Consider the following 17093-nt stretch of genomic DNA (forward strand, 5'->3'; position numbering starts at 1 on the left):
GATTCAAATTTATGTATAATTTTGTCTTGTATTGTCTTCAGTTAAAACTGATATGGTTTGGAAGAAGATATTAGCACAGTTCTTTTCAGCCTTTTTTATTATTATTATTATTATCAGTTAGAAGTTGAAATTTTTGTTTGAATTATATGTAATGCCAAGTAATTTTTTTCTGTGTTTAAGGTAAAAGTGAAAACGACTATTGTGCAATTTTTGAAGAAGAAATGAGTCAAGAAGAGTCTAGAGAAAAAAAACTTCAACGCAATCTTCTAGCTTCAGCTGCAGAAAGAAGGTGAAATAATCTTTTTAAAGCTTATTACTTGTATTTTTAAATTGTATCAGGAACAGCAAAATTATTGTGTGCCATAAGTCATAGACGGTATACTAGCAGAAACTGTAACTTTGTATAGCAAGTAAAAACCATTTGAAAGAGATGATATATTTCCTCCCTTTTAGGAATGTATACTACTTGAAAGAACTTAAGTTATATCAAGAATATATATGTAAAATATAAGCCTTAAACGTATTTTAGAGCCAATTGTAATTTCAAGTTATAGTCTTAAAGTCATAACAGAAATTATCTGTGGTGATAGCACCCAAATGCTTTGGGGATGTCTCATCTATCAGACAAAATCCATACACAGTAGAATAACTAATCAGTAAAAATGGAAAATCAATAAGAGGGTTGAATTAAGTGCTTATACTCACAACTTTTTTCTAAACTTTAGAATTAAATATTTAAATAGTGTAGCTCAATATACATTGTTGCCATGTTTACAGTTATTAACATAACACTTCACAACCCAATCAACAGCAAATACCTTATACAGTTAATATCATGGCACTGTTGAGTTGCATCATACACTGTAGTTCAGGCATAGCCAAAATCTTTCTACAAAATATAAGTAGAAAAGTTGTGAGTATTAATAAAGCTGTGTATAATGTAACAAGCGTACAATGATATGATATTTAATGATTATGTGCTAACAGACATTCTGCATCTGAAGTTAGAATAAATGCTTGCTGAATTCTTCACAGTAGTTTGTAACATTTTTCTTGTGAATGTTTAATTTCTACCTATTGCTGAAGAAGTAACTTAAATATCAATTACATTTCACTTGGCACACAAAATATCAATAACAGTATGACAATACAATAATCATTTCTTTTTTGTTGCTCTCTTGAATCTATCTTGAATGTACCAAAAGTTATGTGGTGTGATGTTTTTTACTCATGTGATTAGATAATTCATTATCAACTGTGCACATAACTTACAAAGTAGTTATTACAGTTGAATCCTCATTGAGACCAAATATTATATTCATTTGGTCTTAGGATGTGTACTTTTATATCTTGTGAAATTATCTATGTAGTTATTTGTATGTCTGCATTTGTTGTGTCTAGTATGTTTTATTTTGACTTGAATAAAAACAATGGATTTACATATTTTATAAGTTTATATTGTGATGGATTTACTATTATATACATTTATTTTAATATCAGTACAGCAATACCTCACACAGTGGGGGTTCAATCAGTATGGGATTCACTATAGTGCAGTTTATAATTTGCAACTGATAATTTAATTAGTACTGAATGATTCACTATAATGCAGCTATATTTATATACATACAAGTCCTTTGGATCTTTTTATTATGGCTGACATTTTTCTACAATTTTCTAGAATGATCTCCATGAATTTGCATCACTCGCTTATTCTAGATCTTTCTGTAAGCCTATACAATGTGCATGCACATTTATGTACTGCACAGTATAAATCTGAGCATCACTTGCTTCCAGCAGCAGTCTAAGGTCAGCTTTTTCTTAAGCATGAGTGTATCCTTTTTTGCAATTTTTTTACAGAGATCCCTTTATCATAACTGAAAAAAGAAATTGTGATGAAACTGATTCAAAGAAACATAAATGGCTGGCATTAGAACAGAAACTTGAAATCATTAAATGCCATGAAGAAGGTACTTCATTTGTCAAACTTGCACGAGACAAAGGAATAAATGAATAATCTGTAAGAAGAAATGTAAAAGAAAATAATCAGTACAAAGAATATGGAATGGCTGCCAACTCTGTTGTCTCAAAAACAATTGTAAAGAAAAGGAGTTCTCTAATGGTAAATATGGAACATCTGCTATCAGTATGGATAGAAGATTGCAGTAAGAAGTGAATTCCTCCAAGTCAAAGGGAAATTCAAATAAAAGCTATGAGTCTTTTCAATGCTCTTAAAGAAAACATAATGGCAGAAAATGATGAAGAAGGAGCAACTGATGAAACATTTTTGGCAAGCCATAATTTATTCTTTCATTTTCAAAAATGAGCGGGGATTCATAATATTTACATTTAAAAAGTTTCCTAATGAATTTATAGAAATTATTGAAAAAAATGGGTACAAAGATAACTAAATTTTTAATGTTGATGAAATGGGTTTATTTTGGAAAAAATTGCCTTCTAGAACTTTTCTATCAGAAAATGAAAAAACTCAGCCAGGTTACAAGGCTTCAAAAGATCATATGACATTTTTGTTGGGTGGAAATGCATCTGGTGATTTTAAATTAAAACCCATGCTTACTTATCACATGGGAACCCTCTGAGCACTAGCAACTGTACAAAGAAGACTCTCCTGATTGTTTGGTGATCAAATAGAAAAGCATGGGTCACAAAAACTTTGTTTGAAGACTGGTTAAAAAGTTATTTTTGTCCTACAGTTGAATTTTATTGCAAACAAAAAAACTTGGAATTTAAATGTTGTTATTAGCTAATGCACCAGGCCATCCAATGGGACTTTATGACTTTAATGAAACTCAAAATTCATTTTCATCCACCAAATACAATATCTCTACTGCAACCAATGGATCAAGGTGCCATTGTGACATATAAAACTTATTATTTGAGACAAACTTTTTCTTAAGCAATAAAGGCTACAACTAGAGAAGCTGCACTATCTCTGACTAAATTCTGGAAAAATTACAACATCAGAAATGCTGTTGAAAACATTAACGAAGTGTGACTCGAAGTTAGAGAGAGTAATACAAGAGTAGTGTGGAAGCACATTTTGCCTCATTGCGCAAGCGATTCCTGTGTCTTTGAGTCCAAAATTAGAACTGTTTCTGAAGATGTTGTTAAAATTGGACACAATCTTGGATTTGAGTCTTTGGAACAGACTAATGTTTATGAGTGCATTGATGCTCATTCACAAGCTCTTGACAATGATACACTTCTCAATTTAGACCAAGATCAGGCATATGAGGAATAAGAAGAAAGTTGAGAGTGTAACAAAGGTGCTAGTGAAGAGCAAGCAAAAGAATTTCTTTTGTAGGAACTTGACAAAAGGTTTGGGGCAATGGAAACTGCTTCAGAATTAATTATGAATCATGATCCAGACATAGAGCTCAGCATTAATGCCCAACTAGCATTAGAAAATGCCATTTGATGTTACCAAGAACTCCATGATGAAAAGAAGAAAAAGAAAATAGTGCAACTTAGATAAGATAGATTTTTCTTTAATCAGTAAATTTTTAGTTTTCATTTTTTCAAAATAAAATTTTCATTGTTTTAATATTTCAAAATAAAGTTTATTGATTAATTTTGTTTTTATTTTACCTCATAACTATTTGTGCTTATTATTTTTATTCTAACTAATCAGGCTTAATTATTTCTACTATGGAGAAATTCTTTATGATATTCACGTATCATTATTTTTTCTGTTGAAACTATTCCTCGTTCAGCTCTGATTCAGTGAATGTGGAAGTTTTTTTCCAATACATTAACCACACTGTGTGAGGTATTACTGTATTTGTTTCAGTTAAATATATATTTAGGTATGCAGGTAACTTATACTGTTAAATGTGTATTGGGAAATTCCTGTCTTTTTGCTCAAAGAACCTTTGTATGATGAGGGATCAAATTTTATGTCGAGGTTGTTTCAACAAGTTTTTTATCAGCTCAGTGCTAAACAGATCATATCTTCTGCATACCATCATGAATCACATTGTGTGCTTGAGAAATTCCATTCTACTTTAAAAAATATGATACAGACGTACTGTTTCAGTAATGAGAAGGTTTGGACAAAGTAGTTAATATATTATTATTATTTGCTGTTTGTGAGTCAGTTCAGTTGTTGTTAGGGTGCAGTTCATTTGAGTTGGTGTTTGACCATTCAGTGTGCAGTCTTTTAAAGTTGCTGAAAGAACATTGGTTAGAAGATGACCCAAAAGAAATTTCTTACTGGATTACATTTCCTGGTTTTGGTCCTGACTCAGGTGCTTGTGAATTGGCTCAAGAAAATTTTAAGTAGTCCCAAGCAAGAAGAAAAATCGTATATAACCCCAAGGCTGAAGAGCATAAGTTTCATCCTGGTGACATGGTCTTAGTATTGTTACCATCCACATAAAGCTAGGTATTGTGGTCCCTATGAAATTGTTCAGAAAGTTAGTCATATGGACTACATTGAAAAAATATCTGGTCATTGAAAAGTTACCCAGATGTGTTATATTAACATGTTGAAGCCTTGTCACATCCGACATGCATTCCAAAATTTTTTAACCGTTAAATGTTTTCCAATACTGAAAACAATCCCTTTGACTTGAACACCTGTAAATTTGAAAATATCGAAGATGAATGCAACATCAAACTGAGTACTTCTGAAATCCTTGCCAATCTAGATGAAAAGTGTGATCACTTGTCTCATGAAGAGAAAAATAAACTTGCTAGTTTATTGATTGAACATGAATGTATATTTTTTCTAGACATTCTCAATCAAATTAACAATACTGTTCATGATGTAGGTATGTGTGAATACAATTAATGCGAATAAAATGCATAAAGAAATATATTATGGGATTATAGAGCCCATTAAAAGTGACTTGTTTTCATCTTGTGTACTGGTTCATAAATCTGATGGTTTGGTTATATTCTATATAGACTCTCACAAAATAAATACTTTGATAAAAACAGATTCCTATTCCATTCCAAGAATGGATGATTGTGTTGATAAAATTGCAAAAGCCAGATGTATCAAAGCATAACCCATTAAAGGGATACTAGGCCATTCCTCTGACTGACAGGGCAAAATATATCTCTGCTTTTGTTATTCTTTTTGGATTACACTGTGCAAGAAAATTTTTACTTTTTCTTGTTCCTGGGCAGAAAGTATTATCTCCCAATTGCTTATGCGTAAAGTAAATGGAAAAGCCTATTTTTCTTTTCAAACTTTATGAAATTTTCAAATTTATTAATTTTCCAGAACATTCCAGGTAGACTCAATGCTGAGTAGCTGATAGAGAATTTTCATGAACACTAGAATGTTGTAGAACCTACAAGAATTTTCTAGAATATTGCTACTTTTGTGTGGTGGATCCTTCCAAATGTTAGGCTGGCAAGAATACATCTGCTGTCATGTATCCTGACCTTCCATCATCCATCTCCCCAGTGCCACACTGCCCTGGGCTCCCTGTATGCACTTTGCCAAAGAGAAAGCAGCAAATCAGAAGAGGAAGTAGATGTTAAAGATTCAGATTACAATTTCAGAGGTGCAACTAGTGAGAAAAACCCATACTACCCCAACCAAAGAGACCTAAATAACTTGATCTGAGATCTTGGTCTAACACAGTCAAATGCTGAGCTTTTGACATGTAGGCTAAAGGAATGGGGTTTGTTAGATGAAAGTGTGTAAGTCACAAGTCAGAGGAAGCATCACTGACATTTTTCAAGCTTCTTCACTCGTCAAAATGGGTGCTGTTTCTGCCACAATGTATCTGGTCTGTGTGAAGCAATCGGAATTGCCTGTAACCTGAACAAGTAGCACCTCTTCATTGATAGCTTATCCAGAAGCCTCAAAGCTGTGCTGCTTGATAACGGGAATAAGTATCTGTCTCTTCCCCTGGCTCATTCGGTGCACCATAAAGAGGAAGACAACACCATCAAGACCTTGGTAGAAGCCTTGAAGTATGATGAGTATGGCTGGGAGGTTATTGGAGATTTCAAAATGGTGGCATTCCTGATGGGTCTCCAAGGAGGCTTTATCAAGTTTCACTATTACCTTTGCCTTTGGGACAGCAGGAACATTGCAGCACACTACAACAGGAAGCACTGGCCACAACAGACAGAGTTCTTTGTGGGGAGGCACAATGTCAAGTGTGAGCCACTAGTGGACCTCCAGAAGTTGTTGTTTCCACCATTGTACATAAAAGTGGGTCTTATGAAACAATTTGTTACAGCTTTTTATAAGGAGTTTGCAGCCTTCAAGTATCTTCGAGACTTCTTCCCTAAGCTGTCTGAGGCAAAAGTCAAAGCTAGTGTCTTTGCTGGACAACAAATAAAGAAGATCCTGGAGTGCACAGAATTCCCCAAGAAACTCAGTAGGAAGGAAAAAAAAGCTTGGGGCAGTTTTGTTGCAGTGGTTTGGGAATTCGTGGGCAATCACAAGGCTGAAAATTATATGGAACTGGTTGATGCTCTGGTGAAGAACTATGGCAAAATGAGCTGCAGGATGTCCCTGAAAGTCCATATCCTTGGTGCTCATCTTGATAAATTCAAGGAGAACATGAGATCATAGTCATAGGAGCAAGGTGAGTGCTTCCACCAAGAAATACTGGACTATGAATGCTACCAAGGATCGTATAACGAAGACGTGATGAGAGATTATATTTGGGGGCTGATGCATGAAATTGATTTACATTACAGTTGCAAATCTTGAAAATTACTCGCTTCTAAACATTTTTGTATAACTTAAGTATAAATACATGTAAATCTTGATTCATTATGTTGTTTTATTCAAACCTCATGTAAATGAAAATGTGCAAATTTGCCCTTTTTTACATAGAAAATAGGTTAATTTCTAAATTTCATTATCAAGGTCACAATAGCAAAGTTTGAAGGGAATAATGGCCATTTTCTATACTTTTACAGCCTAAGCAATTAAGAAATAACACATGCTACCCAGGAACAAAATTTGTGTTACATAGAGTTATACCAGTACAGTGTAATGTCATTTGGGAGGAAATATGCTCATGCAACTTTTCAGAGAATAAGTATCTCAACATGCTTTCATATGTTAGAATTTGTGTTGATGATACAGCCATTTACAGTAACACCAGGGAAGAATATTTATGTCTATTACACACAGTTTTTGAGAGGCTTAAGAAAGCCAATCTCTATGTAAGTTTGGCAAAAAGTGTCTTTTGTAAGGCCAGAGCTGTTTCCTTAAATCATATGGTATGCCACAGCCAAGTTTCTCCAGTTTAAGCTAAAGTTGATTGTATTGTGAATTATCCAACTTCCACCAACAAGAAAAATTTGATGAGACTTTTGAGAATGGCTGGTTATTACAGAAAGTTTTGTAAAAATGTTGCTGGCATGTGCTTTCCCATTAACCAACCTATTGAAGAAAAATAAAAATTCAAGTGGTTTGAAACATGCCAATCTTCTTTGGAAAAGGTCAAATCTTTATCGTGTGCTTACTCTGCATTGATGGAACTTGACTTTGATAAACCTTTTATATTAGCTGCTGATGCCAGCAATTGTGGTGCTGGTGCCATATTTGTTATTCTTTTAAAAAAGTTTAATTGTTGCAAAAATAATTATTGTTCTGTGTAAAAAGAAACATTTGTTTTAGTGTGTAAGCTTTAGAACATTTCAATGTATGTATCTATATTTTCACAATATATGTGAAAATTAACAATATATGTATATATATAGAATCAACAATATATGTATATACATAAATTATTGTAATTTAAATATAAAATTGTAGAAACCCGTTTAACTCTTGTAAAAGGTAACCAACACAGTTGGTATACTACAAACCTCAGAAGCTAAAGCTGTGATTGATGCTTATTAATCAGGAAACTACAGTTATTCGACCAGGAATGTTTATAGGCTTTGAACATTGCAAACAGTTCAACTTCAGCAGATTACCATCAGATGTTTGTATTTTTACAAATACATTATGCAACTTCAACTGTGAAAAACTCACATGGGATCTGTTTCATTGCCTTGCATTAATTTGATATTTAACTGGCTTAAGTGAAGAAAGGATATTCAAGCAAGAAACTTACAACAATGTTACAAATATAAAAATTTAGTCCTTTAAAATAAACTTATAACTTTAATTGTGCTCATATTGAATGTATATTATAATGGATTATGATTAGGAAAAAATAGTAAAACTTCTAATATTGTAGTAAATCTTAATTCAGTGGGATTGCATGTGGTTTGAGGACCATAGCACTCTTAATGTCAGGTAAGTTGTTCAGTTGTATGTACACGGATTAATGCACATTAACTTTGTGAAGTTTGATGCTATTTTGTTTCATTCGATATTTTAATTCAAGGAATATATTGATTTTGTTTCTCACTAATGCCTTTTTTATGCTGAGGTAAATAGAAAGAAAATGTATAATAGTATATACATTTTAACTTATATTTAATACTTTCCAGTCAATAAATAAATGTGATTTTTTTTATTTCATCTGCTTAAAGATTCTATAGAATTATGTAGACAGGTTCTGAGGCTTACACTTTACAAGAATTGAACACAATTTGTCAGAACATCAGTAAGAAGAAGAATGAATATACAAATATAGTTTAAATTTTAAGGAAAATATCTTCTGTTAAATAGTTGAAGATATATTAATGCTTTTATTTAATGTTTTGATGCTCTTAGGATTACTTCGAGTCAAAACAGTTGTTCACCAGCACAGAGCATTACTGAAATATTAAATGGTATGTATTAATTGTTTTAACTTGAAATAAAGATAAAATACGTGCATGATATTTCTTGTACATTATTTATACACCTATTTATATTACGATTGAATAATAAATGCAATATGCTGTGTAATTTGGGTAAAACTTAACACCTTATGGTACTGTTTATCTGAGAACAGTACATCAGGCCATGCTTTTGTAATGTGAGATTACTGCAGTGTACAGGCCTACTTAAACCTTATAACATGGTATTAAGTTGACAAAATACATTGCTTAAGTGTAGTTTTTTTTTTGAGGAAGAGGGGTTTGTGATCAGTGAATGATGCTGAACATTAGTGTATTTCAGATTAGTTTGGTGTAATACTGCATACCTCACAAGCACAATATTTAAAAATGACTTCTTTAATTCATTTTTATTTTTTTAACTTTACTGTGATATGTCGTCCTATGGTTAGATCCAATGAATTTGTTGACTCATTGAAAATATTATTGAACTGTTACTTTATGAATGTATAGTAGTGAGTTTGGCATCAAACTGTAGATAATAGAAATTTTAATGCTATATGTTAGTGAACTTTGTAAGAGTAAATATTAAAAAAAATTCCTAAATATTAATGACCATATACAAAGTCTATAGTTTCTTTTGAATTAGATACTCAAACTATCAATATTGAAAAGCTATAATATAATATAAGAAACTTCTGTCTATATTTATTGGTCCTACCCATATCTTTAATTTTTGGAAATACATGCTTATGTATTATGCCCAATGATGTGTGTATAACCAATAAACTCAGAATGACCCCAATGGTTTGTTGTTGTTTTTTTTTATCAGCCTCCGCGAAGCATTTCCAATGGAAACTTTTTTGTGCTAGATTCCAAGTAGAAAGGTAAGGTGAAGTAAAAAAATCAAAGTTTTTTTCAAAGTCAAATACAGCTTAGTTACTAGGTTTGATAAATTGTAGTGGAATTATGTGATGTTGGTATAGTAACTGATTTTTTTTGTTATTTCAGAATATATATATATATAAACCTAAAAAAGTAATATAGTTTTACATCCCCCACATACAAAATTCAATAAGGTTTAGCAACTTACAACAAGAAGCAAATACATACAAAGTTCATAGCAACAACAGATAATTGTTTTCTACACTTCTTTATTTCAGTTATTATGTTTAAAAACAAAAAAAACTGAATTTAAGAACTTATTTGTAAATAGTAATTATGTACAAACATATTTAATATATTATAACCAGAATGTGACCATATTTTACAAAATACTACTCCACTAAAATAGAGCCAGTGAAATACTCTTCGATACAGTACTGTGAGTGCACATGTGCCTCATCATTTTAACTTCTATAATGTTAGTCACACATGGCTGAAAGGTCAATAAAATAAAAATAATAAATATATATATATAAATGTATAATCTTATAAGATTTAAACTATTTAGATTAAGCATTTATGTTATAATTTATTTTTATTGTAGAACAAAAAAAAACCTAATTTATATCTTTTTTATGGTGGTTACAATGTCAGTCATATTGACCAAACCAATACAGAGATAAAAAAAAGTGAAAATATATAAAATATAAAATGTATCTTTTTACACGAAAGTGTGATAATTATCTGAAGGTTATAAAAGGTTCACATATAAAATTTGAAAATGTTCAATGCATAGAAGTATTGTTAATCTTAAAGTCAAAATTACTTCTTGTTGGATAGTCAAGATTCAGAAAGGGAAATTGCATAAAAAACATTACTTATAAAATCTTAAAATGTAATTAAAAATAATAATATTTTACTCACATAAACTTTGTAACATTTATTGCTAATCTGCAAAATTTCATGAAGGTACTCTTACTGTATTAAAAGTTTTAGCATGAAACTAACAAGCACAAAATGGTTATGGTATTGGTCCCTCAGACTGAAACCATAGTGAAAGAGTTAATTTGCTATGATAAAACTCTAAAATTGGTGATTACCAACAATTTCAGTTGTTTATAGTATGAGCAATTTCTGTGAAATGTACTTTCATTTGTATAGATATTTTTAAGAACTAAATAACATTCTGTAATGTGTATTGGCAAATTTTCTTTCATTCTTTAGGCAAAAATTCTTCAATTTAAATGTAAAAAAAACTTGTACGCAACCACGTTTTGGTTATGAGAAAGCCTGTACTTTAAGAAAGCTAAAATATACATTTAATAACTCAATATATATATAACTCAGTGCATTTATCTAAGTTCATTATATTATGTAATCAAGTTATAGTTTAGTGATATTTTTACAATTAAAACAAATAATTATTAAAAAAAAATTATCATCATATTACACCAGATAATAATTCTTATCAGTTTTATCTGTAATCTTTATTTACCAAAACAGGAAAGGAAAAAAGCTTGGAAGTAAAAAGCATTTCCTTGGTCATTAAACATACATTACATATAATTATGAAGTGATAACTCATTTCTCACACACATTAACTATCTTCCTTGTGCATTTGTGTGAAAGATTTGTATACAACTAGAGGAAATACCCACCTAATTTCACGTTTTAAAGTGAACTGTGCTGGTGCATGATGGTTTCAACATGAACAAAAGTCTTTCATTAATAGGAATACAACACAACCTCCATGAATAGTAACTGCTATATGCAGTTGCAGTTGCAATAACTTTTTCTTGACAGTGTATTGAAAAGATTTGTTTAAATTTATTGTTTTTAGTTCTGTTTTTTGGTATTTGCATTATTAGCAATAATTATGATTTTCATTTTCTTTTGTTTAAAAAGCTTTAATTTTATGTCAAAGAATTCTCAAATTACAGTGACTTATACTTAGTCCTATGTAAGTGATATTCACCCACAGGCTTTATTTCTACAGTGGCTTTTGGTGGCTTGTTAACTGTTGAGGATTCTGTGGTCAATGTTCGGTGTGTTCTCCTTGATGATCTAGACTGATGTTATATGGCTTCTGTCTTTGTTACTCTCTGGAGTTTTCTTATTTTTGATCATGCTCTTTACTCATGTTCCTCATCTAGACTAGTCTACTCCTACTCTTCCAATTTTAGGTTCCATGCTTCCTTTTTCTTATTCTTTCTCTACCAGAAGTCTCTTTATTGACCTTTATTGTCCATAACATATATATATAAATCTATCAGTACTCATCTCTTATTTTACTGTTTGTTTTATTTTCTGTTTACAGTTTCCAGCAGTTGAATTATGGATTTAGAGCTAAACTAATCAATATAAGTTCTCACATGTTCAGGGTATATCTGCTTGCTCACTCAGTTGTGAGTCATGACAAATACTCTTGGTCTTTGCTTTTCTTCCTCCTTTTGCACTCCTCATTGTTTTTATGCTGGGGATGATACAAGGTTTAAGGTGGTTATGATATGTTTGATTTTAGAGAGATATATTTATATTTCATTCTAATCACATGCCCTATTCAATGATTGGTAGTGATAATTCTCCCTTTGGTTGGCTGAACTTGAGATGAAGACAGTATGATTCTCTATTCTACTCTCACTTGGGTGAGCTATTGACAGTATGGTCCTTATCCTATTCCAGTGTGGACATTAGTTCCTGGGAGTAGAGTTTTGGATGCAATTGATTTGCCTTATGTGGTCCATTGCACCCCACCCACTCTACATCTGGGGCATCTCTTTACAATTAGATTTGTTTCTCATTTTTGTCTGCCTGACTCAGTCATGCCTTTTTTATGTGTGAGGAAAGAATATATTTGGTACAGAAGTGGTGCAGTCTTCCATATATCATCCTCTTGGATGGTTTCCTTTGGACACTTGTAGAGGATGCTTTTCTTTCCCCAATGCACCAGTCACTTATTTGTTCAATATGATATTCTAGCTATGTATGGGAGAGGAGGTAAGGTGCCATGTGGGAAGTTATATTATTCCTACACTGAAAATATATTTCTGACAAATATTTCTGGTCACATTTCCTACTCTTTTTTTCTCCATTGTCTACCAGTGCTTAGTTTTCTAACTCAAAGTACCACATATTAGTACCACGTACATCTAGTGGTGGTGATTTGTTGCATGATAACTTGCATGCATGAATCAGTTAAATTATGTGAATTAAGGAGTGTACATGAGGATAATAGGCTTGTGGCATGCAAAAAAACATTTTGCAAATAAAGGGTAGCACTGAACAAGAATAACTGTGTATGTGAACAAAAACAAGTACTTGTTGGAAATATGTTTTTTGACGTAGAAAAATTATACCTTTACCACTTCCTTAGACTTGTTATTGCTGACGATGAGTTTGTTATTTGAGTTTAATGTATCATTACTTCCAAAGGATTATGAAGATATATTTCTAATTTTGATTTGTTGGTGTATGTATGTAGGTCTTCTCCTTCTGGAATTACTATACATTTAATCCACAAGCCTTTTAATATCAATAATCCCAAAATTATCTTGGGCTATCTGTTTCTTGAAAAGTTTCTCCCTATGATGTTTTTTTTTAAAGTACTGCATATATGTTGGCCACTTGTAATGTACAGTTTTATTTATAAAACATTATTTTTGGTTTACAATCATATAAAGTAACCCTGTGTGCATGTCATGATATTTTAGAGTGCCATTGAACATGGTATTGTATATTTAATGTTAGAGCTATTGTCTGTTTTTTATATTTGTTGATTGAAAGACAGTTCATTGTAAAGCAGATTTAACAGGATATACAGTATACACTGATACTAATAAAAACCATGAATATGCATTTTGGAATTTGTAGAGGATTTACAGATGCAAGATGTAAACTATATGATGGACAAAAGTATTTTTATTTTACACATGAACATCACCTTGCACTCTGACTTTTTAGTCTTAATCAGACCCAAATTTTACTCAAAGCTTGCTATAATTCAGATGGATACATGTAATAAATTTAGTTATTGTCAACATTCCATCTTCAATATAATTAGTCCATTGGACTGTCCACATACACATTCAGTTACACCAAAACAACTTATATTGGGAAGCAACCCTTAATGTTTTAACAACCAATAGGGTTAGATTAATTCAAAATTTATTTAAGAAGGAGCTTTTTAACCAAAAGTGTACTTTTACAATTTATCATTGGATAAATAAATGTAAAAATAGTTATTCTTTATGAAGTTGCATGGGTTTTTTCTCAAGAAAATCTCTTAATATATATTCATTTTCTGACTATGATTAATAATGAAATAAATTTACAGATTTTCTTCCCACCACTAGTCTCAAACTTCCCACTATTTCTGCATTCAACATAGGTCCACTACTGCACATTTGTATGCAAATGAGCATGTAGCAACCCCCCTACCAAGAAGTGAGTGAAGTATACTTCTGACGTATATTATTCCATTTATACTGTTCAGTCTGACTTCTCGTTTTAGCACATTACACAATTTTGCTTGTGTTTTTAACTTTGTATTTTGCTTTATTTCTTGAAATAGTAGTATGCTTTGGAAGTTATGCATTTCTCTTACATTTTCAAGTGAAATTAAACTGTTTTTATTTCTTGTTTACTTTTCATGAACTTACCACAGTTAAACCATGAATTTTAAATTTCATGTTTCAAATGCCACTACCATGACTACTGCTACTTCAACTATTGTTTTTGGCCTTCATATTTGACAGTTGTGGGTTTAGTTTGATGGGAGCTTGAATACTGCATGGTATAGCTGGCTTCTTCTATCCTTGGACAAAATATTCTTTTCTGGAGGAGCCTGGCTTTGACAAAGGAGAGCCTTTTTCTCATTCCACTTATCCTGTGCAGTGCAATTTTGTGTTGCATTTGTGGAAACAGCAAAGCCTCCCTGAACATTTTGTTTTGGACATAATTTCACAGGTATATTATCTTTTTGTGTGTGTCCCCCATCATCTTCCTTTTACACATGGCTTCTTTGTCAGAATACTTTCTCTTCCCCTCCTTTCCAAATATCAAGATCCCTACTGACCAGTTTCAGGTGCAAGTACATGCAGGATCCTGCATACCTTGTGTTCTTCAATATTCAGAACTTTTTACCATGGCTTATCGCCAAACAACTTTTTCTTTATTAGGCTTAGAATACCTGAAGACCTTGATGCAAATGTGGGGGCTGTTCATAATTCTCTGGTTAGGTTCTTCCAAGCCCAATTTTCCAGACTCCAGCTTACCCTAACCTCTATCTTTAGGACCTGTCAGGATTATTCACTGATTCTTTATGAAGTTGCAGGAGCAGACTCACACCCTCATATTTTCCACTTTGGTGCATATATCCTAAGCACTCTGTATCCAAACTTAACTTCTATACTTATGAAATCTCATGGAAAGGGATGCCCTTTTGTTTTAGGCATGACTACCCATAACCTGTCTGTGTAACCTTGGAATGGTACACTTCTTATGTAGGTCTATTTTTGGATACATCCTTAAGTTTTGTTTGTCATAGGTTGATCTGTGCAACAACATTCCTCCATTTCTTCATTGGATTTGAGGTTGTCTCATCCATCTCCTGCCTCTGCTTCCACTACTGTTACCCATCCCACACTTTGTCAACCTTTACCTGTTCTTCTCTCCAGGGTTTCAAAGTTGAGACATCTTATATCTCATCACAGAAACACATGCTGCCATTTGTATTGCTGACTAGCTAGTGGAATTTACTTCTAATCCATATGTTCTTCAGATGGTGTCCAAGGGCCTTTTCACTCCCAACTCCTTTGTCAACAGATTCTGTTTCTTGCTACCACCTCAGGACCTCAAAACTTGCCAGTATCTTTCAGAAGTAGTTTATGGTATTTTCTTTGAGGATGTTGTTGAACCAGTAATTCAACCTTTTATGGGTTTTTATTCTAGATTATTTGTAGTTTCTAATATGATTGGAGATATATTTGTCTTGGCTCAACCATTATTACTTTCTGCTGTAACACAAAAACACCACACTTTTCTGGGAGAAGCAGCATCTGTAGGGTGGATCATAATGGTAGAGAAGACCTTCCTTTCAACTACCCAATGCCTTCTTCATTTGGGAGTATGTCTTAACTACTACTCAAATGAGGCCCAGCCTCCTTCTCTTCATCTGGGGGTGTTGGTATTATTAGTCACTATGGCCCTTACCTCTCCTCTACTCACTATATGCAAGGTTCTTTTTCTTTTGGGGATTGAGGCTTCCATGTAAACTTAGATCTTGCTCAAATATGCATCGTTCAATGAATGTTGCATGACAAATGGAATCTTGTGAGGAAACTCTCAGACTTCATTATCTGTCTCCCACCTTCCCTCCTAGTTGTTTCCACATGGTTGCTTGACAGAGACAACATTGCAATGGGTGTTCCTCTTTTGTCTCCTGGTATTGAGTTGCATCTTTTTACAGATTTTATACTCACAAGTTGTGAGAGGAGCCATTGTGGAGCATCAGATCAGAAGATTTCATGTCACTGGTCTCTTGTCAAGATGACCTTGCATATCATCATCTTGGAACGACTTGCTGTTCTTTGGGATTTCAATCATTTTCTTTCTTCTGTACAAGGCATATTAGTTGCAGAATGTTCCAATAATTTGAAAGTTGTCTCATACATCAGATGATAGGGTGATACCCATTCTTATCTGCTATGTTTCCATTAGAACTGCTTTTCATACTATATATGCAGGGAACATTTCATGTCATCATAGATAATTTTTTTTTTCTGTACTGACTGTATCAGCTTCTTCATGTAGTGCTCCCTAGGCCCTCAGGTTTTCTGGTGTGACTGTACAAAATTGGGTACTCCTCATTTGGAGTCTCCTGCTTACAGCAGTAAGTCTACAGATTTACAATGCTAAAATCAGGGGTTTGATTCCCATCAGTAGACTAAGCAGATAGCCCATGTGGCTTTGCTATAAGAAAACACACTCCTCATTTGGATGCTTTTATCATGTATTCCTGCTTTGGTTTACAGTATCTCATCCCTTGGTTTTGGTTGTAGATGCTGTCACTCAGGAGTGGACCAACCTGGAGCTATTTACCTACCTACTGATCCATTTCCTATCTATGGCATACCCATTATCCAGTCCATTGCATGTTAAGTACTTTTGCTAGCACCTTTCTGCCTGGTTCCTAGTTTTTACCCTTCTTAAAATGAAACCTGCATTACCTCTTCCTCTTTTGCCATCCCTCCTTTGCCAACCTCTGTTACCAGCTTTTCACTCTACACTCACCACACTCTTGTTTTCTTGTGGCTTTTGCCCAGTCCTATCCATTTATTTCATATCATTTCTGTCCCATTTAATTTGTCCTTTTTCATAGTTTATTAGAAAAATGAGCAAATCTTTTGCCACTGCTCACTACATCATGAGTTTTTTTTTTTTCCTTCCTGACCAACCATACCTCACAGTGCAGAATTTTACCTGACTGTAAG

The 17093-nt window shown here is 32.8% G+C and overlaps 1 protein-coding gene across 7 annotated transcripts in view; it reads left to right on the forward strand.

The window, feature by feature from the left end:
- The window catches only part of LOC143233806 (poly(ADP-ribose) glycohydrolase-like), a 112198-nt gene that overhangs the window by 21748 nt on the left and 73357 nt on the right, over window positions 1–17093 (forward strand). For all 7 annotated transcript variants that reach the window (XM_076470499.1, XM_076470500.1, XM_076470495.1 and 4 more), the window contains 2 exons: window positions 181–289; window positions 8672–8730. In XM_076470499.1, coding sequence (XP_076326614.1) covers window positions 181–289; window positions 8672–8730 — 168 coding nt within the window. The remainder of the gene's footprint in view (window positions 1–180; window positions 290–8671; window positions 8731–17093) is intronic.

This window comes from Tachypleus tridentatus, chromosome 12 (genome assembly GCF_004210375.1).
Source record: "Tachypleus tridentatus isolate NWPU-2018 chromosome 12, ASM421037v1, whole genome shotgun sequence".
In the NCBI taxonomy this organism is placed as follows: Eukaryota; Metazoa; Arthropoda; class Merostomata; order Xiphosura; family Limulidae; genus Tachypleus; species Tachypleus tridentatus.